General features: G+C 38.0%; 1 protein-coding gene across 1 annotated transcript; it reads left to right on the forward strand.

The window, feature by feature from the left end:
• The first annotated feature begins 1,625 nt into the window (after positions 1-1,625).
• Positions 1,626-23,983, forward strand: marchf4b (membrane associated ring-CH-type finger 4b). Its single transcript, XM_028023003.1, has 5 exons — positions 1,626-1,981; positions 2,319-3,047; positions 15,335-15,490; positions 20,271-20,463; positions 23,375-23,983. Exons 2-5 carry the CDS (start codon positions 2,604-2,606, stop codon positions 23,794-23,796), a joined length of 1,215 nt encoding a protein of 404 aa, XP_027878804.1. The 5' UTR covers positions 1,626-1,981; positions 2,319-2,603; the 3' UTR covers positions 23,797-23,983.
• Positions 23,984-26,141: the final 2,158 nt, after the last annotated feature.

The raw sequence follows: 26,141 nt of genomic DNA on the forward strand, positions 1-26,141 counted from the left end.
GAATCAAATTGCTGTATTACCTTCACAGAAGCCAATCACGTTCTACAGAGTCCAACTAATCTCTTGAGTATTTGATTAAGGTGTGTTGACACGGAAACATGTGTAAACATTGTAGCCCACGAGCCCTTGAAGACTGGAGTGTGTCATTCCTTTCCTGTCTTTCTGCTTTCCCTCACACTGGCTGTCTGTTTATGGATTCAAGTAATCAATTTCCTAGCATTTCAGCCACTCTGTTCAACCATTCCCTTGTCAGATCTTTCTGTTGTTATGCTTGTTGTCTTCTGTTCATCGTGCAGGTGGTTCTTTGTTTTAGTCCTACCATGTCTCCAATTCATTTTGCATGTTTAATTAAACACTCTTTACCGTGGCCTGTCTGCCTGGTTTGGCCTGCTTCCTGCCTCCTCCCTTGGCTCTTTAACTAAGCACTGTTCAATTTATCACCTGAAAACAGAAATAGTAGCACAACTACATACCCACCAAGATATGGTTGTCTGTCTAAACTGACAGGCCAGAAAAGGTGAACTTTACTCTGAGAAGCAGCCAAGAGGTCAATGGTAATTAAGGAAGAGACAGAGATCCACAGCTCCCTAAGCAAATCTGGCATGGAAATAAACTCTGCATGTCACTTAAAACACCATCCACAATGTGAAGCATGGTGGTGGCGGCAGCATCCCGATTGGATGCATTTAATCAACAGGTGAGAAATCGTTAGTTGAAGTTTATAGGGAAGACAGATGTAGCTAAATACAGGTCAATTCTGGAAGACAATCTGTTAAAAGGTGCTAAAGAGTTGAGACTGGGGCAAAAGTTGCCCATTCAGGTCTGTCTGTCAGACAAAACTGCAACAAAGTTCATGAAATTTTGTGGATGTAATGTGACAAACGGAAGGAATGAATATGTTTTTGCAAGACACCAAAAATCAAAAAGAGCATTTTGAGGATGGAGACTGACTGGAAAGCCAAACACATATCAGGCCTTAAAGCCAAAAATGAATTCCAGCACCTTTCTGTCAGTCAGGCTGTTGCAGCGTTGCAGTGTTTTTCTGTTATTGCCGAAATCTCCTTGTTTGTTTCTTCTTCTCCTGCCTGGTTGCCACCCGCTGGTTACACTCTTCATCTGTCATCCCAGAGCCCATCACACTGGAGCTCAGGTGTCAGCTCCCATCAGGTGTCTGTAAACATCCCAAATGTACAAAGTAGAGGAAACCGGCTGCACATCCATTTTTAATAACACATAGACCATGAAGGCAATGAGATAATGAGATCTAGAGAGGTAATTATTTTAAATTGGTAAGATTGCTAAGTAAAACTGTTCTATTTTGTAATTAATCCAGCTAATGGTCGATCTTGTTTGATATTAGAGGTTGTAGATGGATTGCATTAATCCTCTTAGTATAATCAGATTGCCTAATATCAAGGAATTGCATGTATATATTACCTTTTTAAAAAAGATCAAAAGCCACCAATAAACATACATCCATGTATGTATGTTCTAATCCAGCCCTTGGATGTACAGAAATCCCTTTGTTTAAAAAAAGCTATAATATAAAGAAAACAAGTCCAGGCTAATTATGCATATTCCTGTATTTTTTTTTGCACAGTTGTAGTAATGAGTTGGCTGCTTGCATCACTGTGCGGCGGTGACGTGCGGTGTCTGGGAGCTGTCCCAGGAATAATGGTGCTGAAGCTGCAGCACCCATCCAGCAGCCAATGATAACAGGAGGACCGGAGGCTCTGTGCGGACGCTTTTCACCCGGAGCAGGACGGTCCGACAGCCCGGGTGGATTTTTTCACCCCTTTCTACCGGATGGATCTAAACCCCCTCTGGTTCAGTCCTCGGATGCGGAGAGATTTGATGATTTGGGAATGTAAATGCTTCCCGGTGAGACGTGCAGCTGAGACCTGCAGTCTGGATGAAAATCTGTGAGGGAAACAGAGAAATTGCGGACCGTGTTGCTTGAAATCGGTGTATATTTCCTCAGGTAAGACCTAATCTGCTTCCCAAATATCGCAAACCATCGATTGACTTAATTTGGTCAGAAAGCCTTGCAAGACATCCACATCAATCTGCGCTCTGCTGGATTAAATCGCAGTGGCTTTCAATGTGAGAAAATTTTAATTCAAAGATCAAGTGCTTAGTGTTTATGTTTCCGATTCTTTTTCAAAGGCAGATTGTGAATCAGGAGGGATAAGTCAGTCCATACAGTTCATGTTGTAGCAGACAGTTTTAATTGTGAGGCCATGAAAGGAGGAGAAAATGTAGCTTTATGAAATAAATTTATATTTTCATGTGTCTAATATTTCAATTTCCTCTTTTAGATGTTTCATTCTCATGGACCTAATGGCTTCAGACACTTGTTTGCATCGATGGGATTTATTTCCATTTTCTGTTTGCGTCTTCTTGGGAAGACAATAAAAGTCCAACCTTTGGAATAGTGATCCGATTCAGAATAACATAAACTAAAAGAGCTCATTTAAACCCCGACAACTTGCGTTTCACCCAACCACGTATGCAGAGGTGTCTGCTTATGCCGGGGACACAAACAGCACTCGTCTTCCAGCACCTCGGCTCGGTGCTGTGATCTTCTGGCCGGACACAGCCCGATGCAGCGCAGCCGGGGCATGCTGAAGAGCCGCTGCTGCGTCCTGCTTGGTGACCTGAGGGTGCTCCTTCTCGGGCCACGGGCACCGCCGACACCGCTGCCTCCGCTGACCCCCATGAGCGGCCAAGCTTCGGAAAGCCATGAGGCGAGCGTCACCGTCCCCGACAACAACAACACCCTAACGCGGAGCCACCAGCAGCAGCAGCAGAACGGAGGCGACCGGACTGTGCCGTCTGCGGCCGGAGCCGCCGGGGCCCCGGGCGGAGAGCGGCCGGTTGGGGGCTGGGTGGACGCCGCCGAGCTGTCCGCAGCTCTTCGCGGCTGTAGCAGCTCTTCTGATGACTGCTCAAAGGGGAAGCTGGAGGAGAGGTTCTCTCTTACCAGCTACACGGAGAGTGGCTTCAGGACGCCTGTCTGCAGGATCTGCTTCCAGGGACCAGAGCATGTAAGTCCTGGGAAATATGCTCCTCTTGATCAAAGCAGGATTAACACCCACATAGGGCCCCTGTAGGCGATAATACTCGGGGATCCGGCTTAATTACATGCAAATACGATGACAAATGAATACATCTGAAGTCTTCCGTACAGTCCTGTAGCAAGAATATTTATCACCTTGCAGATTTGTTCTATTTCCCCTCTTTACTTGCACTTGTTTCAAATAATCAAAATATAGATTTGTCTTGCTCTGTGTTTAAATTCCCTTTTTGTAAAGGTGAGTTCACTAGATTTCACTCGCCACACCCAGCTCTGATTACTGTCAGACTTGAAAACATCAGTTCCCAACTTGGACCTGTCTGACGACATGAAGCAGGCACCACACCATGTGTCTAAAGAATTTGCAAAACCAATTGGTCTTAATTAAAAGACTCGTTGCTATTCGAAATGGTTGAAAGCATAATTAGTTAATTGGTTTAGGTTTTTATTTTTTGAGATTTTTAGGCCTATTCATGTGAATAGAATGACTATTCTATTCTTGTTCATGCAATGAATTCTTGCAAAAACGAGAATTCATTGAATTCATTGAATTCATTGTATTCTCGTTTTTGCAGGTCAGATCACTACCATAGCACTCTAGACAATAATCCTGGGTGTGATAGTGAAAATTAACTCTTTCTAAAACGATGTTGATAATCTCAGTTGGTTCCCATTTATCTTTTTTCCCATTGATGAAATAAAATCACAAAAATACAAAAGGTTCTTTTTGTATTTTCTCAGATTAACTTTGATGATCTAACACAGAATGAATCTTTAAGGGGGATAAATACTTTCTAAGAGCTAATTTTAATCTGTTTGCCTTGTGTTTCTCAGGAATTAGTGTCAAAAATATTTCCACAGCATAAAAACATAAAAATACATACTTCCTGGTTTGATAACGCTTACATAACATTTATGTGAATATTAAGTCACACTTGTATTAGCAGCCAGAACCGATGCTGTTCAGCTTCATGAAGAAGTGCCCCATTTCTCAGTGGAATATTGTCACCTGAATTAAGTGCTGGGAGATAGAGAGGAGGGAAAGGCTTTAGTAGAGCCCTAAAATGGCTTTCAACCTAAGTCTAGATAACGCTTAGATCTTTGACCTTCATTAATTCTACAGTTTTAAAGAGCAGTATGTCCAAGTTGTTGGTTTTGTGTTTGGGGAAAGCAAACAGACATGGCTAGCCCTAAATATTTGCATTTAGTATTGTACATGTGCAAAAGCCCCCGACCCAAAAAAACCTGAAAAATAAAATGTTTCTCCATATAAACAGTTAGAAATAGGCTGTGATGTTTAAAAGTGCCAAGAGCATATCTCCCACATCATCACCACTCCACTGCCGTTGTGAGGCAGGGTGTATCCATGCTTCCAGATTGTTCCGGTGCAGGTGAAACCAAGAGTCATTGAACCAGTAAATAGTTTTCCAATCTGTTACTGTCCAATTTTGTTGAGCCTGTGGGAATTAGCCTCAGTTTCCTGATCTTGACAGATGGGGGACCCTTTGCGGTTTTCTCCTGTAGCCCATCTGGTCCAAGGTTTGATGATGGTTGTGTGTGAAAATCTCTGGACCAGTTTCAGAATTAGTCAGATCAAGTCACCTGACACCAACAACCATCCAATATCCAGGGACACTTTAGTGCATTTTTTTCCTATTCTGATTCTTGGTTTGAACAACGACTCATAGTTATCCATGTCTAGATCCCTAAATGTTGAGCTGCTGTAAAATTATTGGGTTTTTTGCTATTTTTATTGAGCAAGCAGTTGGGAAACTGTTCATAATAAAGTAGATGGTCGGACTTTAGTGCCAATTCACAACAAATATCATCTCAACATAACAAACCTATTTATATACAGTCAAATTCAGCCAAAATTTATTTGAAATTCAGATTATTTCATGGAACAATGTCATTGTTTTCTAGTTTGACTGGGTTATTAATGTTTCGTTACATCTTGCACTGATAGTTTGTGTTTCAAGCATTTTGCACCGCTATTTTGGGAGTTAGGAGCCAGCAGTGATGTGAAGATCACTGCTGTAGCAGACCAGAAAATCCACATTATCATCTCAAGTTGAGCAGAGTTCAAAGAAGGGTGAAAATGTTTGCAAGATTGACACCTTTGTAGAATAAACCACATATCTAATTAAACTGCATCACTGAATCACATTGCAGAGATGCAATTAAGAGCACAACAAAGCACAGCTGTTGCAATAAATACAGATCTGTACAGAAGCAGCTTAATGCTTTTTCTTTTTTTTACTTTTGGAGTTTTTTTTTTTTTTCTAGCCTTGGGTCTGACACTGAAGTCTCCTCTTTTGTCTCCACTGGCTGAGAAACAGTAGCACACACTTGGATGATCGCAATGCCACTCGGTGTTCTCATATTTGTCACAAACCTGTTTTACAGAAGCTGTTCATGAAATGAATAAAATATATTCAGTGGCTAGAAACCTCCCCACATCGTTTTAACTTCACACGGGTTGGAATGTTCAGAGGATTCAGGTTTTTTTTTTTTTTCCGAGGTTTCGGGTTTACAGCTGCAACTTCGTTTCCAAAATAAAAAGAATAAAATTTACTTTTAGTATCTTATTAAAGCAGCCACACAGCTCACGGTTTGCACTTTTCCCTCTTCTTATCCCACTGCATGGCTTGTAAAGATAGCTGCTGCTGCTGCTGCTGGTGCCGGAGGGATAATGAAAGACCTTGTCCTGCTGGCTGACAAGTGTGGAGGATACGCAGAAATGCAGAAACAACTCATTACAGTCAGACACATCAAAGCGTTACCTGCATGACAAAATCAAATAATACCTCTGCCTCGGCTCCTCATGTCCACCACCCGCAACAGACAAATATTAATAATAATAATAAATGTAACATGATGTTTGACAGCAGAAGGAAAGAGCATTCGGGTTAATCATGTTGCAGTTCTACACATTTGGAGCTGTATTGGTGATAATTGCACACATCATCAAACAGAGCAGGAAACAAAATGTGAGAGGAGGTGCCTGAAATAAAACATAAAACTAGACATTGTAATTCCTGCAGAAATTGGTTAGCTGACCTGTTTAAAAGCCTGACCCAAGCATTAGGAATATTAGAAAAGCAAATGGTGTAAAAGGAATAGGTGGAAGAAGTCCCGTCAAAAACTGTGTCAGAAACATGGCCAAAGCAGTGGGTTAAAAGTAAGGATGAATAATTTACGTCTCAGAAAACCATAACTGATTTTCACATGTACTCTATGGAAAAATTAATGTGATTTTCCAGCGTGAAGGGCATGTAGTTGAAATTCTCATTTGGAAGTCACACTATATGAAAGAGGACAAATTTACCTGTGTTTTGATGAATAAATTATTACAGTTTTATTAGAGAAATGCCAGTGGGAAGAACATGTATGTAAAAAAAAAATATGGTTGTTTTTGAGCAGAGTGGACATTGTCCTTCAGTTTCAGGCTGGAAAAAGCAGCATCTGATCAAAATGTCATGAAACCTTATTTCATAGCAACACATGAAATACTGTATGTGTTGCTGTAATTTTATAAAATCAGTAAAACACAAGAAAAACTGAAATATGTGGTAATAACTGTTTTCATCCAGCTTTATTAGTGCATATTGCTGAATGTAAGAGGAATATAAATACATTTCAAAGAGCACATTTAAAGGTTTTACATGAGTTATTTATATGGAAGCTTTGTTTAAAAAGTGGAATATTTTAAAAACCTATTAAAGTGATACAACATAGAGACTACAGCTATTATATTCTCAACATAGTTTAATGTTTTGATATTTGAATAGTTGAAAATACCCAAAGATTGTCAAAGTAAAGCTCTGAGAAAAACATGTTTGCTTTTTCTCTATACTGAAATATTTTAGATCAACAAACATTTCAATATCAGACATAGATAATCTGAGTGAATACAAATGCCGTTTTCAAATCACAATTTCATTTACTGATGGAAAAACAAACTCTTAAAACCAACTCGGCATATGTGAATAAGTAAATCATAAAACAACAGAGATTAAATATTTTTTGTGGAAACCTGCAGATCTGCAGAATCAAGAAGTCACTTAATTGGTTGATAGCATGTAAGAGGCACAAATGTCTCAAAAAACAGCATGTCATCTAACAAATTTCAAGAACAGATGACAAAGTCATTGATATCTTTTGGCCTGGAGACTGTTACAAAGCCTCTTTGAAGGCTTTTGAAATTCAGTGAAGTGCAGTGAGATCCAATATTCACAAATAGAGAAAGCATGGAAGAGTGGCAGACCATTTAAATTGCTCTTAGAGAACTTGCCTGAGTTAAGGCCAGTGTTCATGAAAAATGGCCTTTTATGTGTCTTCCAGGCACATAGTCAATTTTAAAACACGATCAAGTAACTATGTTACCATTTATTATAAAAAAGACTGTGTATATATATATCAGACAGTGATGAGCTAAGCATACTTGCAGTTCTACTAGGTATTTGCTAATTGCTGCTGCCGCTAGTCTGGAGGAACCTGAAGGCACGGGCCAGGGGTGCTCTGTGAGGTGGAAGCTCGACTTGAGACTGCAGTTCCTTACAGAAGCAAACATTCAGGCACCCTTGAATCACTGCCATGGGAAATTAAACAATTCCTCAAGCACTCATAAAAGAAAGTAATACTCCGGATATGTTTTTGGTGAGGGAATAATGATATAACGTGACACAAAGCTATAAAAAGTCAATTTTACATAATACTCCCGCCATTAAATTTAATTGAGATGTTGTGGCATGACTTTATACTGATAATTTATTCTGTGGGGGAATTAAAACAGTTCTACAAAGAAGAGTGGACAAAACAGATGCTTGATGGCAGCTGTTGCCACCAAGGTTAGCAAAACCGTTTGTCAGGATTAGTTGTAAATTACTTTTTCAAAATGGACTGAGTCCTTTGAAGAGCTTTAAATGAAATCATAATTTAAAAAATATGCCTTATATCTAATCACTTTATCTAATCACACCATTTGGTTGATTATCTGTCAAGAAAATAAATCTTTAAGGGGGCACATACTTTTTCACAGCACTGTAGTTGAGAACAGAGGAAAGTCTCAGCTGCTGAAGGATCTCTTTAGTGTGGGATTTTTACAGCATTCTCACAGTAAATTCTCCCAGAAAGAGTTGCCGATAAATTGGTTACGCTTTTTGGCAGCGCTTTTGAGACCACCCTGAAGTAAATGTCCCACCTCATCTGTTCAAGGAAAATCTCAAGAAGCAAGACAACCAAGATGAAGAGCAGAACTTCTGATCTGAATGAGCCTCATTGTTATTTCTCCTTTGACTCAGCAACAGATTCACTGTATCACTTCATGTTCTTTCCACTGTGTATAATCTCTCGATGTGTCATCTGCTAATTACTACAACACCAATTTTGCATATCAGTCCACCTCTGGGCTCAGCCTTTGTAATTATTACTGGCATGAGGTCCATTATGAGACTTAGAGACAAGCCGTCGTCATTGTTTTCTTAGAAACTCTACAGATAGTCGGCAACACTCTGCACTGCATACAAAGTACCGTCTTGCAAAAAATCGCAGTATTTCCCATGGCCTCCTCCAACATGTCTCATTAAGGCTTCCCAGAAACATCGCAGCGAGTCGATAGCACTTGATTTCATTGCATCCCATCAATATGCATGTTTTTATCTTCCTTTTTCCTGCTGTCCGTGAGTTGTAGCTTTGGGTGGAGTCCAGATATGGATCTGCTGAGGTGTAAAGGAGAATGAGGCTCCGCTCAGAAAGAGAGATGAGTGTGCTCTCTGTGTATCACTGTATGTTACAAGCCGTACTGGCAATATTTATCTGGTTTTTTTTAGCCTCTAGGATGTCACCCGGACTTCGTCAGGCGGTATCTGATCTGACAGTCCACCTCCAAAACACTTCCATCTTCACGGCTGAAACAGTCGACACAGAGTAGAGAAGGCACAGGTTTTTTTCCTCTAACATCCCACTAAGAAAGGACCTTGAATGGCTGACAGAGGAAGCCACTGAAAGATGATTGTATTCTGATTTAATATGACACCACTGAATGAAATAAGCTTGTGTAATAGCTCCCCTCTATTTTCCATGAGGAAAGCCTTACAGTTTGAATTCTGCTGTGATAATGGGTAGTTTCGATTTTCATTTTCTATCTGTCAGAATATTAAAATTGTAAAGTGCAGACTTTACGAGTTTTCCTGTCAAGGTGACAGAGGAAAAGGTACATTTTAAATAGTTGTATTTTTAAAGGCAGGGAAACCTGAAGTAAATGCCTGCTTTAAGATCAGTAATATACAAGGTTAAAGGAAATTACGCAATTCAATAACTGGGCATTTGACATGTCCTTTTGTGATCCAATTCTGCAGAAAATTTGAGTAGTAACATTTTTTATGCAAATATAAATGCATAAAAAGTCGATAGCACTTGATGCAATGAAATCAAGTGCTATCGACTTGATGCAATGAAATGCTATATGAGTTATCAAATAACTCATATAACTGTAGTATAGGAGTTAGTTGATTTAATCCGAAAAAAATACTATGCATTGCAGAAGTTTTTAAACCCACATATAACCACAAACTGTAACAGGGTTTTAAGTGATAGACAAATACAAAGGAGTGAATTAAAGGAAAACGATACAAGGCTTAAACTGTTTTTTTGTTGTTATTGTTGTTGTTTTGGGTTTCTTTTACAAATTGCATCAAACCTCTAATATATATACTATTTGCAGAACTACTTTTTGTCAAAATTGTAGCCTTTTAATAACACATCTCTACCTGCTTTGCACACATATAGACTAAAGATTTTTGGCCTCATACATGACTCATGTCAAGCTGTGTTTGGGATTAAAAGTTGTGCTATCTGTAGATTTTTCAACAGAGCTGTGAATCTCTGCAGCTCCTCCAGAGTGAGCCCAGGCCTCTTGGCTGCTTTGCTAAATGATGCTTTGGTTTCCAGTTGTTTTATTCTCATACCATCTTCAGTTGATGGATTGAATGGGGCTCAGAGTGATTGTGATATTGTTTTCTAATCTATCTCTGCTTTAAACGTCTCTACATCTTCATGTCTCACCTTCTATATTCTTTGCTCATCTTGTTGCTCTTTGTTCTCTAATGTTCTCTAGCAAACCTCAAAGACCCGAGATTAAATTACAAACAGACATCAGCTCTACTAAATAGGTATCTTCTCAAGGCATTTAGATGCACTGGGTTTTGATTAGGGGCATTAGAGTAAAGGGGATTGAAGAGAAAGATATAAATGCATGCCAGACAGTATTTTCTTCATAAAATTCCAGTAAAATCAGTTGAAGCTTGTTGTAATGTGGCGTAATGTGAAATACTTCTAAGGGAATCACTCTGTTAGCCAAACAGATGGGTGTACTGAAAATTCAAAGGTTTAGCATTCTTGTTTCCATATCAGTGGATGGTTGTGTTCTTTAAAAAACATGAAGCACATTTCAACCTGTTATTTGTTCTATTTAGGGAAAGGTCAGTGAGAGGCCTAACAGGGGGTTCTTTGTTGCTTTCTTGCAGCATTTGCTTCATCCCAGCCTACGCTTTCAGACCTGACCTTAACCTGGATCATGTACAGAACTATCATTTTTATTGCTTTTAACCAGAAACAGAACAATTATTCTGGAAAATCTTTGTGTGAATCACACATATTTAAATACTGAGGAATATTTGCATGTGTGACAGGCCCTTGTGTTTTCCTTCTATTATTTCTAGCATACGTTAAAACTATAGGATTTCTTCCTAGTCTAGAAAAGAAGAATAAGCTTTCATTCCTAAATCTTAACAGGAATAATGCACTTGGAAAACATGTTTTCCAGATCACAAAGAGAGGCCTTAAGGGTCAAGTTGGCATCATTATTTTTATATGGCCTTTCAGCATAGAGGCACTCTGTATGCTAGCTGTACACAGGATAGGATGCTCAGCCATTTGTTGGGAATGGAAGATAAACAAGTTACATAAACACTTCACTTCTTTTTTTATTATTTGTTTGGGAAGGTAAACAGACTTAAGATGCTAATGTATAAAACTAGATGAGAGGCCTTTTTTATTTCTATAAATGTCACTGTTCTTATAAAAACATCAGTGTAAGCAAAGGTGAAATTTTATGATCTACATTTTAATTTATACCTTTCTGGGCTATTTTTTTGTTGTTTTGTAGACTATTAAAATCCACAGAAGAATTGTTTTTTAAAAAAATATTTTATAGAATAAATGCTTGCAGCCTGGCTGTTACTGGCCATTATAAAAATCACTTTCAGTCAGTTTCTGTGTGAGGTAGTATATTATACTACAGTTTTCCTCAGTTGGAGTTAATAGAGTTCACTCGTATTGATTCCAGGCTCTTATGTGAATAGCCCAACCTAATTTATTTTCATCCCATTATATATCCATAGCAATACGAGCTAATTTTATAGAGAGAAAATTAGATGTTCTGGGTTGTTTTGGGATAATGCAGCACAGGGAGGTGGAATAATGCATCCAAAGAAGTGTATTTCCTGGATGCATTTCTATTTGATCAGCAAAAGTATAGTAAGTTACCACTTTCTGCATGTGTCGGCTGTAATGCCATGTTTGTTATCGGACTCCCCTGCCTTCTCCAGCCACTGTTGTATAGGAGTGATCCGGGTTTCAGCTCTTGGCTGCAATCGGGCCAGTCGCAGCGAGCGGCCCGAGTCCCACTGGACTCGACAGAAGTGTTCTGGTGCTCCTGCCAATACACTCCCACCCTGGCCATCTGTGGATGAGCCTTTTCTCCTGCAACTCACTCGATTTTCCTCTCTTCCCTTCAAACCGGGGTGCTGCTCCATCTGTTGGAGATGTCAGCACAATACTGGGGAAATATTTTGGAAACTTGCAGATTTTTTTTCTCTTTTTTTGTGGGTGTTTCTGTTTCAATCTTTCTGCTCGTTATAGACAGGAAGAGAAAATGCTGCATTAACCTCAGAATTTAATACCTCAGCTGGAAGAAGAGAGAGGAAGGGGAATTTGTTACATCAGACAGGGTGGGCTAATTTATATGTTTATTCACTACAAGTCCCTTTTTTGCCTTGCTAAGATGAAAAACCCAAAAAGAAACATTAATGTATAAGCTTTTAGTTTTTTTTAAGTATTCTCAGGGTAGGGTATGACTTTAATGGGTACACTTAAATTTTTTAGATCATAATGAATGTCAAGATTGGCACAGTGCCTTGCAAATGTAGTCATACCTCTTGAATGTTTTAAATTTTTTTAATGTCACAACTACAAATCTCAATGTCTTTCATTGGGAATTTAGCCAGTGAAACAACAAAAAGCTGTGTATAATTTTAAAGTCAAAGGATCATGTTGTTTAAAAAAAAAAAAAATTGAAAAGTATAATAATGGACTTTTCACTCTGTGATCTCGATCTTCTGTGCAGGTTTTTCTGCAAACAAAGTCTCTGGTTTGCCTCCATTAGCACTGAATATCTACACTGTAAAAGCATCTCTAATTTATAATAAAACAGAATTATACTGTATTTACACAGTAAAATTCCAGTATTTAACCGTAAATAAGAAATGTTTTCTTTTTTCCAGTGTACAATCTGACATTTTTGTCCATTCTGTTTTGCAAAGTAAGTTAAACTTAGACTGAAAGTGGAACAGCAATTTCCAAGTCTTAGAATAGATTTTATTGTTTTCAGTCTTTCGTCTTTTGCAGCCAGTAATAACTTTTCCTATCAGTATTGTTTTGTGTTTAACCCCCTCCATCTTCCCATCAACTCTGACCAGTTTCTCTTTAACTACTGAGGATGATGCTGCCACTACCATGTTTCACTGCAGGAATAGAGTATTCAGGGTAATGTACGGTGTTTGTAGCTGTTTGTTCACTTATTCTTTAACAAAACTACCAGGCCTCCATGGAACTGTTGTGGCACTGAAATTAAATATTATACACAGATGGGCTCTTTTTATGAACTGAATGTCTTCTGAAAGCAGTTAGTAGCCTTGTGTAATATTTATGGCTATCAGAGAAAAGCAAGTGAATACAAATGCACATAAGTGTTTCCAGATTAAACAAAATGTTTTCCTTCTACGTCACAATTACTACTACTACAGCTAAACTGTGTTGGTCTAGCACATGCAGTCTCAGTAAAATACATTGAAGTCTGTGGTTTTAATGTGGCAATGCTTAAAAGTTCAAGGTCATGTAAATGAGCTTGGGAACAAGGACAGAGGCTCTCCTCTCTTTCTAAAGCTTAATAAACCATAAAAAGCATATTTGATTAGAAGTAAATATATTAATGATATGAGTGCAAATTTAATTAATGTTTCAATTTATTTGAAGGTCTTCTGAAGCTGTAATATGAATCTTGGGCAAATAAAAAGAAAAATTAGGAAAATAGAAAAGAAAAGATGGTTAAATATTAATCAGCTTTAGTCAGAAACAAAAATAAATATCTGACCACCATAAATGAAATGAAATGAAAAATTGTCCATATAATTGTGACATACAGTATGTCCTAAGCAATGTAAAAAAAAAAAGGGATGCAGTAACCTGGTTACATACATCTGCCAACCCTTATACTAAGACTTTCTTAACACTAGAATGGCTGGAGTTAGGCCATTTGGACATATACCTATTCAGGCTAGAGATAGTCCAACTGGCCTGAAGCCCGTTGCACTGAAGCCCTGAAGCAACTTTTAATTCAATTTCAGGATTTTGTCTTCTTAAATTGAAACTTACCATCAATTACCATTATAGTGAATAGTTTGAAATTTGGTTCAGTTTTCATGCTGGGATTCCCAAGACTCTTTTCCATATCCATTATTTGACTAAAACCACACAGTGCAGATGGGTTAAAAAGGAACAAAATGCTCCCTATAACTATGGTAAAACATGGTAGTGGCTGCATCATGACCTTGACTTTCTTTTTCCGAAGGAACTGTCTTTTGATTAGATTTTTATGTTAAAGTGGATGAAGATTTTGGTTTTTCAGCATCACATTGAGTCCAAGCATATTTCCACATCCAGAAAGAGAAAAGTTCATGAGAGGAAAATGAATATTTATGCCAGACAGGGGAACTACTAAATATACAGATCTGTGATTTCTCCCTAAAGGGATCTATAGACAAAAAGATGTCCATAATCTTAAACACTTAGAGAACTTTTACAAGTTAGAGTTGGAAAACATTGTCAAGTCAAGATGTTTGATTCAGCCTCCAATCAAAGATGACTGGATGAAACCAGGTTATTGTAGCTTTCTTCTAATAGTTCTATTATTTTTTCAGTTGAATTGTAGAGGATTTATGGTGGCTAATACCTAGAAAAGGATTTATCATGGTCTCATTTTTTACAAGACTTACCAAATGTCATTTCCCCCTGCTGATGCTTGATCAAACTGGTTTCTGTCAAGTTGTATTTGCAGTCATGAGGTACAATGTATTTATGGACACAATCCCTTTTTCTCTTTCACTGGTTTTAATGCTTTGTCCAACATTTCGTTCCTTTAACGAACTGCTGCATCAATGTACGTTTAGCACAGTATTTTGCAGCTTAGTTGCGCTTTGAGTTTCCATTTAGCCTTTGGTGGTTAATCCTCCATCTTCAACAGTAGCAGTAATCAAGTATTTGCCTGTCAAGTAGATGTAAGGCAAAGCTTTCATTTCACACCTGAATGGTGCTGCGGGCTGCAGCCGGCTTTGTGTATGAGAGTGTGATTTCCTGTATCTAATGCACATTGAGATTCCTTGTAAAATCAATAAGCCAGAGTAAAGATATATATCCGTGTATGTAGTGTAATTTAGAATATTGTGTGTAGGCGGGTAACAATGGCAGAGTAAATAAGATGAGAAAACTAGTTGTTGTCTGGCTGTCAGCGATTACTGTAGGCAGTGATTTCCTCTGAATCACAAGCATCAATCAAGCTTTACATAATAAGAAAATACATCATGTTTTAAATGTATCTACAGTTGATTTTTTTTCTCCAGGTTATTCTGGAATTCATGCAGTATAGAAATGTCTGGAATTTGATTTTAAATCTGGAAAAATATGCAAAAAAAAAAAAAAAAAAAAGACAACGGCGTAAATGTTTAACTTGTTTTCCATCATTTAATACCATAATTGAGATTTTAGATTTTTCTGGAACATACAGTTAATTAAACCCAACCAAGTATTGTTTTTTTTCTATCTCAATGTCCAAAATGTTGGAGGAAAAGCAAGAAATTATCCAGAAAAATGTGGTTCTTGGAAAAGGAAAATCCCTTCTTGACTGAGTGTTTGTCCCTGCAGGGAGAGCTCCTGAGCCCGTGTCGCTGCAGTGGGTCGGTACGCTGCACCCACCAGCCATGCCTCATCAAATGGATCAGCGAGAGAGGCTCCTGGGCCTGCGAGCTCTGTTACTACAAATATCAGGTCATTGCCATCAGCACCAAGAACCCATTACAGGTAAGCCTCGGAAGCAAAAAGCACCACTACGAAAAAGTGCTTTTCAGATTTGATCACATTCTCCTTAAATGCTTACTAGCGAGGGGTTACTGGGAATAACTACAAACAGTGCCCTGACAAATACTATAAATACTGAGTATTAAAATATTTGTTTCCACTTGTCTCATCATATTTGTCTTCATATCAAATTGTTTGTTGGATGTTAAGCCCGAAACTCAGTTTTTAGAGCTTGCATTGTAAAAAAAAACTAGAAAATTTCTGAAGAAATTTAGCCGGGGCCTGCCAAGGCGCGCCCGTCGGGCTTGGGCCCGGCGTCGTCACGCCACAAATCGGCATCGACGCTAAAGAACGCCGCAACGTAATCAGTGGCACGCGGAGAACCGCAAGAACGTTAAGTGAGGCGGACGCGCACCATTCAGTACGATTTAAAATGTTGTCAAGGCTTTTATTTTGGAAGTTTTGTTAAACTTCATTTCAAAGGGCCAAACTAATCCCATGCGTAATAGTCCTTGGGTTAAAATAGTTATATAATGCTCAAAACACAAGTAGCTGATGTAAAAATATTCAAGGCTTTTATTTTGAAATTTTCAGTATGCTTCATTTTAAAGTTCTGAACTAATACCACGTGTAAGAGTGCTTTGGATGAAAAAGTCAAATAAAGCCAAAAAGAGCAATTACATAATGTAAAAATATTCAAGGCTTTTATTTTGAAATTTTCAGTATGCTTCATTTCAAAGGGCCAAACTAATACCATGTGTAACAGTGCTTTGGATGAAAAAGTCAAATAAAGCCAAAAAGAGCAATTACATGATGTAAAAATATTCAAGGCTTTTATTTTGAAATTTTCAGTATGCTTCATTTTAAAGTTCTGAACTAATACCACGTGTAAGAGTGCTTTGGATGAAAAAGTCAAATAAAGCCAAAAAGAGCAATTACGTCATGTAAAAATATTCAAGGCTTTTATTTTGAAATTTTCAGTATGCTTCATTTCAAAGGGCCAAACTAATACCATGTGTAACAGTGCTTTGGATGAAAAAGTCATATACGGCCAAAAAGAGCAATTACATGATGTAAAAATATTCAAGGCTTTTATTTTGAAATTTTCAGTATGCTTCATTTCAAAGGGCCAAACTAATACCATGTGTAACAGTGCTTTGGATGAAAAAGTCAAATAAAGCCAAAAAGAGCAATTACATGATGTAAAAATATTCAAGGCTTTTATTTTGAAATTTTCAGTATGCTTCATTTTAAAGTTCTGAACTAATACCACGTGTAAGAGTGCTTTGGATGAAAAAGTCAAATAAAGCCAAAAAGAGCAATTACGTCATGTAAAAATATTCAAGGCTTTTATTTTGAAATTTTCAGTATGCTTCATTTCAAAGGGCCAAACTAATACCATGTGTAACAGTGCTTTGGATGAAAAAGTCATATACGGCCAAAAAGAGCAATTACATGATGTAAAAATATTCAAGGCTTTTATTTTGAAATTTTCAGTATGCTTCATTTCAAAGGGCCAAACTAATACCATGTGTAACAGTGCTTTGGATGAAAAAGTCAAATAAAGCCAAAAAGAGCAATTACATGATGTAAAAATATTCAAGGCTTTTATTTTGAAATTTTCAGTATGCTTCATTTCAAAGGGACAAACTAATACCATGTGTAACAGTGCTTTAGATAAAAAAGTCAAATAAAGCCAAAAAGAGCAATTACATGATGTAAAAATATTCAAGGCTTTTATTTTGAAATTTTCAGTATGCTTCATTTTAAAGTTCTGAACTAATACCACGTGTAAGAGTGCTTTGGATGAAAAAGTCAAATAAAGCCAAAAAGAGCAATTACGTCATGTAAAAATATTCAAGGCTTTTATTTTGAAATTTTCAGTATGCTTCATTTCAAAGGGCCAAACTAATACCATGTGTAACAGTGCTTTGGATGAAAAAGTCAAATAAAGCCAAAAAGAGCAATTACATGATGTAAAAATATTCAAGGCTTTTATTTTGAAATTTTCAGTATGCTTCATTTCAAAGGGACAAACTAATACCATGTGTAACAGTGCTTTGGATGAAAAAGTCAAATAAAGCCAAAAAAGAGCAATTACGTCATGTAAAAATATTCAGGGCTTTTATTGTGAAATTTTCATTATGCTTAATTTTAAAGTTCAAAACTAATCCCATGTGTAACAGTTACTGAGTTAAATCAGTTATATACAGCCCATAGCAGCAATTAGTTCTAAAGGCCAGTTCAGTCAACCTCTGTTTCAACTGAGGATAGATAGAACTACAGCGATGCGTATTTGTAGTCCTAACCACCAGCCAATAGCCTCTTGAGTTCCGTTGCTATGGTAAATAATGGTCTCAGCAGGGTGTGAGCTCTGAGCTCTGAGCTCTCAAACACACAATTGTGTGTTTGAGCAAACACGTTTTACTGAAAAACAGCATTGGAAACAAATCCTTCCTGTTCGGGAACCGTAATACATATTCGAAAAGCGTTTGAAGCGTATGAGAGGCCTATGTGTCTTCTGCGATAGTCCCGAGATTCATATCTGTACCTCACTCAGAGCATTTACAGCGATGAGAGAAAGAAATGTTGTGCCCAGATCTGAAATTCTATTCAAATACATTGGAGAAAGCCTGAGACAGCCTCAGAAAATCCTGTCGCATGACTTTGCTCTGAAGCACCGTGACAGAAAACCGTACGATCTAGATAAATTTCGAAAACATTTTACCGGAGCAGACAGGCGTATCAATGTCAGGACCGATTTTGATACTAATCGTGCGATATTTGTGGCCGTGATGGCGATTTCAAAAATGATTTGGGTTGAAAAAGTTGTCTTGATTTCTCACTCTAATCAGCGAGAGACGCACTCTAATTTTAGGGAAAATGAGAAACTTTGGGTCGCTTAGAGGCAAATTGTGGACAAACCGTAACTGGTATTGACGAGCCGTCTTCACTTTCGAAGAGATCACAGACGTATCTACAAAATGAAATTTGAATGGCATTTCTAGGTGAATTTGTGACGAAATTTGTGACGACACAGAAAATCCTCAAAAATAGGGTATTTCCATTTTTCCCATTGACTTATAATGGGTTTTTTTTCGTAGGTTCAGTTCTAGTGTTGCTTTGATCACAAACCAAGGAGGGGGGAAAAAATGGGCTTTTTGAATTAAACAAGTCTTTCTCTCTTTGATCCGTAAAACAGAGAGAACACACTTTCCTCTCGGATTTATCTTCTAGTGATGTGACAAGAACGTTATTGAGAGAGTTTGTAGTAAGACTGATATCAGAAAGAAAGTATTCAACTGGGGAAACAGTTCCGGTGGAAAGTTTAGATATGCTCTTTATGTGCATAAACATTATATTTATTCGGTAATAATACTTAGATAAATGCTCCCTTGCAAACTGCAGAGAAACTCCATCATTTTTATTCACACCAACAAGCTTCTGGCATTGTTCTGATTGGACTTTTGATCGCTCATCTTGGCAGAACTGTTAGAGGTTCATTAAACTGATTGGTTTTCTGGCTTTTAACCATAGTACACACATTTTAAATAAATTGTAATGTCAAGCTCATTTTTAAGCTTAATGTTAGCATCGTTTATCAACCTAAAAACCAGCTTGGATTGTAGTTTGGTATCATTATCTTGCCAGAACATCCAATTGGATCCCAGTTCCAACAATCGGACCCAAATTGGTTAGCTAATTTAGGAACAATCCAGAAATGACCAAACCTCAAGCAACAACCTCAAATAAGTAACACTAAGTTTCTGAAATTACTCTGACCTTCGCACTGTTGAAGTTCCAAGAAACAAACAGGCTCAAATAAGAGCTACCATTTATAGCAAGATAAGTTGTCAAATATCCAGGCAGAATCGTGCCAGAGGCTTATTGATCACTAGAAAAATGTTGGGTTGAATCAGCAAGTGAAGCAAAAAAGCAACTTAGATATCCTATATTATTAAATATTCAGGTGCCCATGTGGGGTTGCATCTATGGCTTTAAGCCTGGATTCATAATTTTCACTCTGTGCTTCTTTAGAAGGACTGACTTTTTGTTAAGTCGGTATTTTAATGTGGTTAACTTTTTTTTACCAGTTGGCATAATGAACTGAACTTGACTGCATTAATAACTTTGACTGAACTGGAAAATATTGGAATTTATTTGACTAAGTTTCTCTTTATGAAGGAATCTATTGTGTATTTCTGTTATTCAAAGAGGATGTGGTTGTTTTAGAAGACATTTGTTGAGAATTGGCTTGATAAAAAAAAAAAAAACAGAGTTGAATTTAATTAAATAATACTTTTAAATTAAAAAAGATAATCTTCCTAAAATAGCACCAAGTCATTTTTTACCCAAAAGTGATGTTGGGGGGTGGTCGGGGGAATCACCCTTTTTTTGTCAAATGATTTAGACAGAAAAAAAAAATCACTTTTGGCAAAAAATTACATAGGCCATTATTTTAGGAAGGTGACAATATATTGTCTTCTTTATTTAAAATAAAAATAAGCAAACATTCCTATTATGAATGTATGTAAATTTCTCACCTATCCTGTAACAGGTAAATCTGACATTTTATAACTGTCTTATTTTGAAATAAATAAATAAATACATATATATATAAATATATATATATATATATATATATATACACTTTATTCACGTTTGAAGGGGTGATCATTCAGGTGAGTTTTGGTTTTCTCGGCTTTGTTTTAACGTTTTCCATTTAAATAAGAGGATCAGATAAAGACCAGAGCTCTGAGGTGTATTGTGTGTCCTCTTGCAGTGGCAGGCCATCTCCCTGACTGTGATAGAGAAAGTGCAGATAGCAGCAGCCATATTGGGTTCCTTATTCTTGATGGCGAGTATCTCCTGGCTGGTCTGGTCCTCTTTCAGCCCGTCGGCTCGCTGGCAGCGCCAAGACCTGCTTTTCCAGATATGCTACGGCATGTACGGCTTCATGGATGTCGTCTGCATCGGTGAGAAACCTCACAGGAAGCACTGATGTTTACTGTTCTTGCAGAAGTGTGAGACAGTGATTTAGAGTGATATTGAGTGATTCCAGTCTGCTCGCATTAATCCAGGTGTGCTCAAGAGGCAGAAGTAAATGTCATGCATGTTCAGGCTGTAGCCAGTATTTGTGAATGCGGCAAACCATTTAAACTATTGACAATCAATGGCATTAATCTATACAGTGCAGTCAGATGCTTCATGTCAATTTGCATTGGTTAGTAAAGCATTGCATGGCTGCGGTTACGAATTTAATCTCGACATTAAAGATGAAAATCTGCTGCAACAAACCTTATATAATAAATTAAACATAAACACTAGATATTGAAAAATCTACTGAACTCCATTTTAGTCTCAAATAAAAAGCTACAGCCTGAAACTCCAGGAAACTTTTGAAGCTTGTTGTGTACTGTCATAACATCAGAGGTAATAAGGTGCACCGAGGCATCTTTTTGCCGCTTTTTTCAGATTTTGAGTGGGTGTCCAAAATGAAACATATCCCATCTGTACTGTAAGCTCGCTCTCCGTCTTTTGCTGCTCGAGGGTCCGTGTGCTTTGGATGAATTCCACCTTAAGAAAACTCCAACTTGTGCTGCTGCAGGAGACAGACAGCAGGGAGAGGAGGGAAAAGAGGAGATTGATTGTCTCCGGTTTGGTGGCGAGGATTGACTGCGCAGTCATTAACTTGGCACTTTACAGAGATTAACTTGTCACCTGGTAGACGTAAAAAAGGAGAGACCTGATTAGCTTGCATAGAGAGAGCAGGAGTGAAGAAATGACTCACATCTAAGGACCTAAGTAGTAATAATACATCATAACTAAGTTCTATTTTTTATGGAGAGTAGTAACACTTTATTACTCACCATTCACATTTATAGTCCCTCGCAAAGGTGTTCTCTGACTGTTTTCTAATTGTTATTTATTAGGATTTTATAGGCCAACACAAAGTAATGCATAATTGTGAAAGAGAAGGAAAAATGGTTTTCAATTTTTTTCTTTTACCAAAACTACCTGTGGCACTCATTTGTATTCAGTCCCCTGTACTCCTAAAATCCAGTGCAATCAAATGCCTTTAGGAGTCACTTAACCAGTGAAGAGAGTCCATCTGTGTGTAATTTCATCTTCAAGATTTGTGAAGGCCTCAGAGAACATTGTGAACTAACAGCATCATAGAAAGATGGGAACACAGAGAAGTTTATCCCAGGGTCTTAATGTTTCACAAAGCACTATTCAATTAAAAAAGCTTGAAACTGAGTATAGTGCCACTGGAAACCTAACATATCATTCCCACCCATCTAAGCTGTCAAACTAGACAAGGAGAGTATTTGTCAGAAGTCTTTCAGCTCACATGAACCTGTTGACAGGAGAACTAGAAGTCCCTTACTCAACAGATCTGGATTTTGTGGAAGAGCAACGAGAACTCCTCTCTCTAGTTTTCCACAAGCCATGGAGAGCAACACAGCAAGCAGGGCAGAAGTTGCTCTGGTCAGAATGCAACTTTTTGTAATGAACGTTAAATGTGGCAGAAATGTAATGCCCTGAACATCACAGCCCTGTTCAGGGCAGTGAAACCTTGTGGTGGCAACAGCATGCTGAGGGGATGAGCTGATGGGAAGATGGATGGTTTTAAATACAAGAAAATACCCCAATACGATTTGTTAGAGGCTCACCTTCCAGCAGGACAAAAAGCTCTTAGCCAGAGCTATAAAGGTGTAGCTCAGACTTACTGATAAAAGGTGGAGGCGCAATAGAGCCATTAATTCAGGACTAGAGTTGGTAAGCTCAGGTTTAGCACTTCATGTGCTAGAATAGACCCGAGAAACTCTAAGCCTAACTCTAATTGGGAATCTGTGACCACGCTTAAAAAAATGTGTCCACAAACACTCTGCCCACTGACTCAAGATGAGCTCAGTGGACAGAGATGTTAATTTCTAGATGTGCAAACATGGACCTAACCCAAAAGACTTTCAGTTGTAATTGCAGTGGAACTTGGTACTACCAAGTATTGACTCAGAATACAAGACACACAACTCTTCTCAGATATTTGAAGATAAACTACACATGGGTGGACTCTATTTACTAATTAGCTTGTGACACTTCTGAAGATAATCGGTTGCACTGCATTGTAATGAGGGATAATAAAGGAAAGCGGCCTGAATACAAATGCATGCTACACTTTTTAGACTTACTTGTGAAAAGAAAATTTTATTTATGTTGGTTTGTTGCATACAACTGCAATAAAATTCTCCTAAACAGGCTGTACTGTGACAAAATGTAGAATGGGGCAGGCGGCCCTGAATGGGCAACATAAAAGATTAAAATACCATCAAAGAATCGTGAAAATAGATTTAAGTAGGTAAAATATTTAAACACTTAATAACATCCTACTAAAGGATGAATGCATACAAATAATTGTCACTAATTAAAGGTGTGAAACTGTTCTTGTTCTGTTTACCTTTTCACCACTTGATCCTGCACATCCTCGGGGTCCAGGCAACTGCTGGCAAGACTGACTCCAATTTTCCAGATACTGAGTTCAATGAACATGAATCAATAAGCAATTTTGGGCCGAGATAAGACGTTATCGAACAACTGCAGAGAGCAAATGCATCGTTTTTACCGACCTAAATCCAAAACCGGTGATTGTTGCGGTGTCATAAGTTGCTCTGTGGCTTTACTGGATCGCACAAATAAAGATTTTATCTCGGCTTTATGGCGAGGTGCTTAAAGAATGAGTGTGTGTTTGTTCTGCAACTGTGTCAGTTTATACTTTCTGCTGGCTTTAACACTGTGCGAACACTGCATAGATATCACTCTGTGGTGTCATTAAGGCTGCAGCCAGACACTGACTTTGTCTCACTGCCACTCTCCTTTCCACAGCGTTAATTGTCCACGAGGGACCCTCTGTGTTTCGCATCTTCCACCGCTGGCAGGCCGTCAACCAGCAGTGGAAGGTTCTGAACTATGACAAATCGCTGGACAGCGACGACCTGAAGGAAGCTGTGGTGGACAGGACTCTGTCTCAGCCCAGTCAGGGCTACCAGAATGGGATAGGAGTGTCCGCCTCCAACTCCTCCTTGATGGTGGTAGCCTCCACAGCCAACGGCTCCACTTCCACAGCCGTGGTGATGGCCGAGGGGGAACTGGGAGCGCACCTAGACCCCGAAAGCGGCACCATGGTGCCAGACCAACACTGTCCCTACAACATCCTCCACCTACTCAGCCACCTGAGGCAGCCAGAGGCCCGCAGCCAACCCAGCAATAGCACAAGAGAGCTGGTCATGAGAGTCACCACAGTCTGAGGCCTTATTCCACACAGAGCTGAAAGATTTCTGAACCAGCTGACAGTCAAAAAAAAAACCCAACAAAAAACAAAACAAGTGCTGTCTTAACCGCACTGGATTGATATCATGTTCTTGTTTATTTTGAAATGCATCTTTAATGTCCTGACATTGATTGAATAAAAGTCAAAGTGGTTTGATTTGCAAACTGGTTGGGAAATAGTTATTTTCATCGTCAAGAAGCGTGTCTTTGATAAAATGGTATGTAATTTTCTCAAAACTACAGCGGAAACAATTCATATTTCATGTAGGCAAAAAGGCCATGGAAAAAATAAAATGGAACAAAAACAGTTTACTCAGTATTTAAAGTTATTACATCATGTCAAATAAAGTGCAGAATGATGTAAAACAGGTGCAGCAAACTTTTTAGCCTTGACTGGTCTGCAAGGCAACAAAACCAAAATATGAAGGACAAAGGAGCAGAATCCTCTGAATGGGGTTCTATTTTATTTTTTGCATGAAAAATGTCCTTGGCTATGAATGATGTTGGATCTCTGCAAAGGTAGCAGTAGACAAGCTGAGGATTGGGAGGCAGTAGTTATTTAAATTTAACAAAATGCTTTGCCATTCGAAAATAAATGTCTTTGAAAATTAGAAATACAGACTTTAAAAAACAAGTCATATTGAAATAACTGAACTTAACTCAGAAATTTCTTTTCGGTGACACTTAATGTCACATTATTAGATTCAAAAATATTTTATCCAGAGTCTCTTATGAGAGACAACCGCAGCCGACTTGATGGGGGCTGAAGTGCTTGTAATCACATTTTCAGATGGGTTTTTTTTCCAAAGAACTTTTTTTTTTAAAGAGCTCACTCTTTATTTTGTAAATGAACGAAGGAGATAGTAAGGCCTCATTTTGTACCACCCAGTCTAAAAAAGCACAAAACAAGAGCATTCGTAGTAATCCTAATATATCTGACAATGAAGTGAAACCTTAGTAAAGGAAGTAATCAACTGGTTTGTTTAATTACTTCAGCCTGTTTCCTGATTCTCATTTCTGCTCCATGACAGTGGTGTTACTTACAGTCCATTAGACTGATAGTCAGGCTCACATTTGGCACACAAAGCCAGTGGTTTTTTTACCCCCTTCTCTTGGCTCTCAGATTTAGTTATGCTCTTTGATATTTCCTCACGGCTCCGGTTTCATGTCAGAGATCGGTTTTTATCTCAGGGGGCACCAGATCTCTGAAGCATGTAGCGGGAGCGAAGAAACGATGCTGAAAACATCCCCAAAGCAGAATACATTGATGGGGATGGGAGGAAACTGAGATTAAGCCTCACAACAAACTGCAAGAAAGATGCTTGCAATGTCCTTATTCTAGATAATTGTTCAGCTTCTGATCTTGGTGCCACGCTTTTGCAATCCATTTTCTGTTATTCTTCATATCAATTATAAATGAAAGATGGTAAATGTATAGAAAGACAATTTTATAGATGGCTTTGGTTAAAACTGGTACGGTTGTGTTAAACTTTCCTTCTAAAAATTATCTGCCACATGGTGGCTATAGATTATTACCAGGACTCAAAAATAACTGAGGCATTTTGAAGCAATAATCTTTTAAAAAGATACTTTTATATCTTTTTGTTATAGCCAGCTGAGCTATAGAGCTGACACTAACTTATACATATACAGGAAAACGTGAAATATTTTGCCAATTCTTTTTTTGTCACTTCCCTCCCTTCACACACACACGAGCTGGTCAAAATATATCACACAACTTTTGAAGTAAACATGCAAATAAGTTTGCAGCTAGGTATTCCTTCAGCTAACAGATATCTGTCTGCTGCAGAATTAACACTAGCTTGAGCAAAAACATGATCAAATAAAAATTATATTGAAAACAACATACACTGAAGGATTAGCCCACTGGAGTTTTAAATTGCTTCTTTTTTAACTTCATGTTTCATATAAATTTACTTATTTTAATTGACCAGAAATCTGGAGCTTCAAGCATATAGTGTTTACATTTTCTTTTGTCATTAGATGTGCCAGCATGCTTGCTAATACTAACTTGTAGAGGAAAAACAATTACTTTGCTTTTCTATGTATGTAAAAAAAAAAAACATGAACAAATTAATATGTATTGCAAAGCTTTTAAAACAAAAAAAAAAATTATAGTCTCTTAGAGCAGTTAGGTGTGCTGCAGTGCTAATGTTAGCTTGTACATATAATAAGGAATAAGTGAAAGTCTGGCTTCAATTGTCTCATTTCTTTTCCTGTTCTTTGCAAATGCAAAAGGTATAAACTGGTCAAAACCTATCCCACACTTTTTGTGGCAATTGTCCTGGCAATTGTGCAACTG

The sequence above is a fragment of the Xiphophorus couchianus genome, chromosome 7, assembly GCF_001444195.1.
Source record: "Xiphophorus couchianus chromosome 7, X_couchianus-1.0, whole genome shotgun sequence".
Classification (NCBI taxonomy): domain Eukaryota; kingdom Metazoa; phylum Chordata; class Actinopteri; order Cyprinodontiformes; family Poeciliidae; genus Xiphophorus; species Xiphophorus couchianus.

Excerpts from the sequence above, each read along its gene's own strand:
- marchf4b (XM_028023003.1), top strand. The coding sequence starts at position 2,604 with ATGCAGCGCAGCCGGGGCATGCTGAAGAGCCGCTGCTGCGTCCTGCTT. Across the intron at positions 3,048-15,334 it reads GCTTCCAGGGACCAGAGCAT|GGAGAGCTCCTGAGCCCGTG; the intron begins GTAAGTCCTGGG and ends TTGTCCCTGCAG. Across the intron at positions 15,491-20,270 it reads GCACCAAGAACCCATTACAG|TGGCAGGCCATCTCCCTGAC; the intron begins GTAAGCCTCGGA and ends GTCCTCTTGCAG.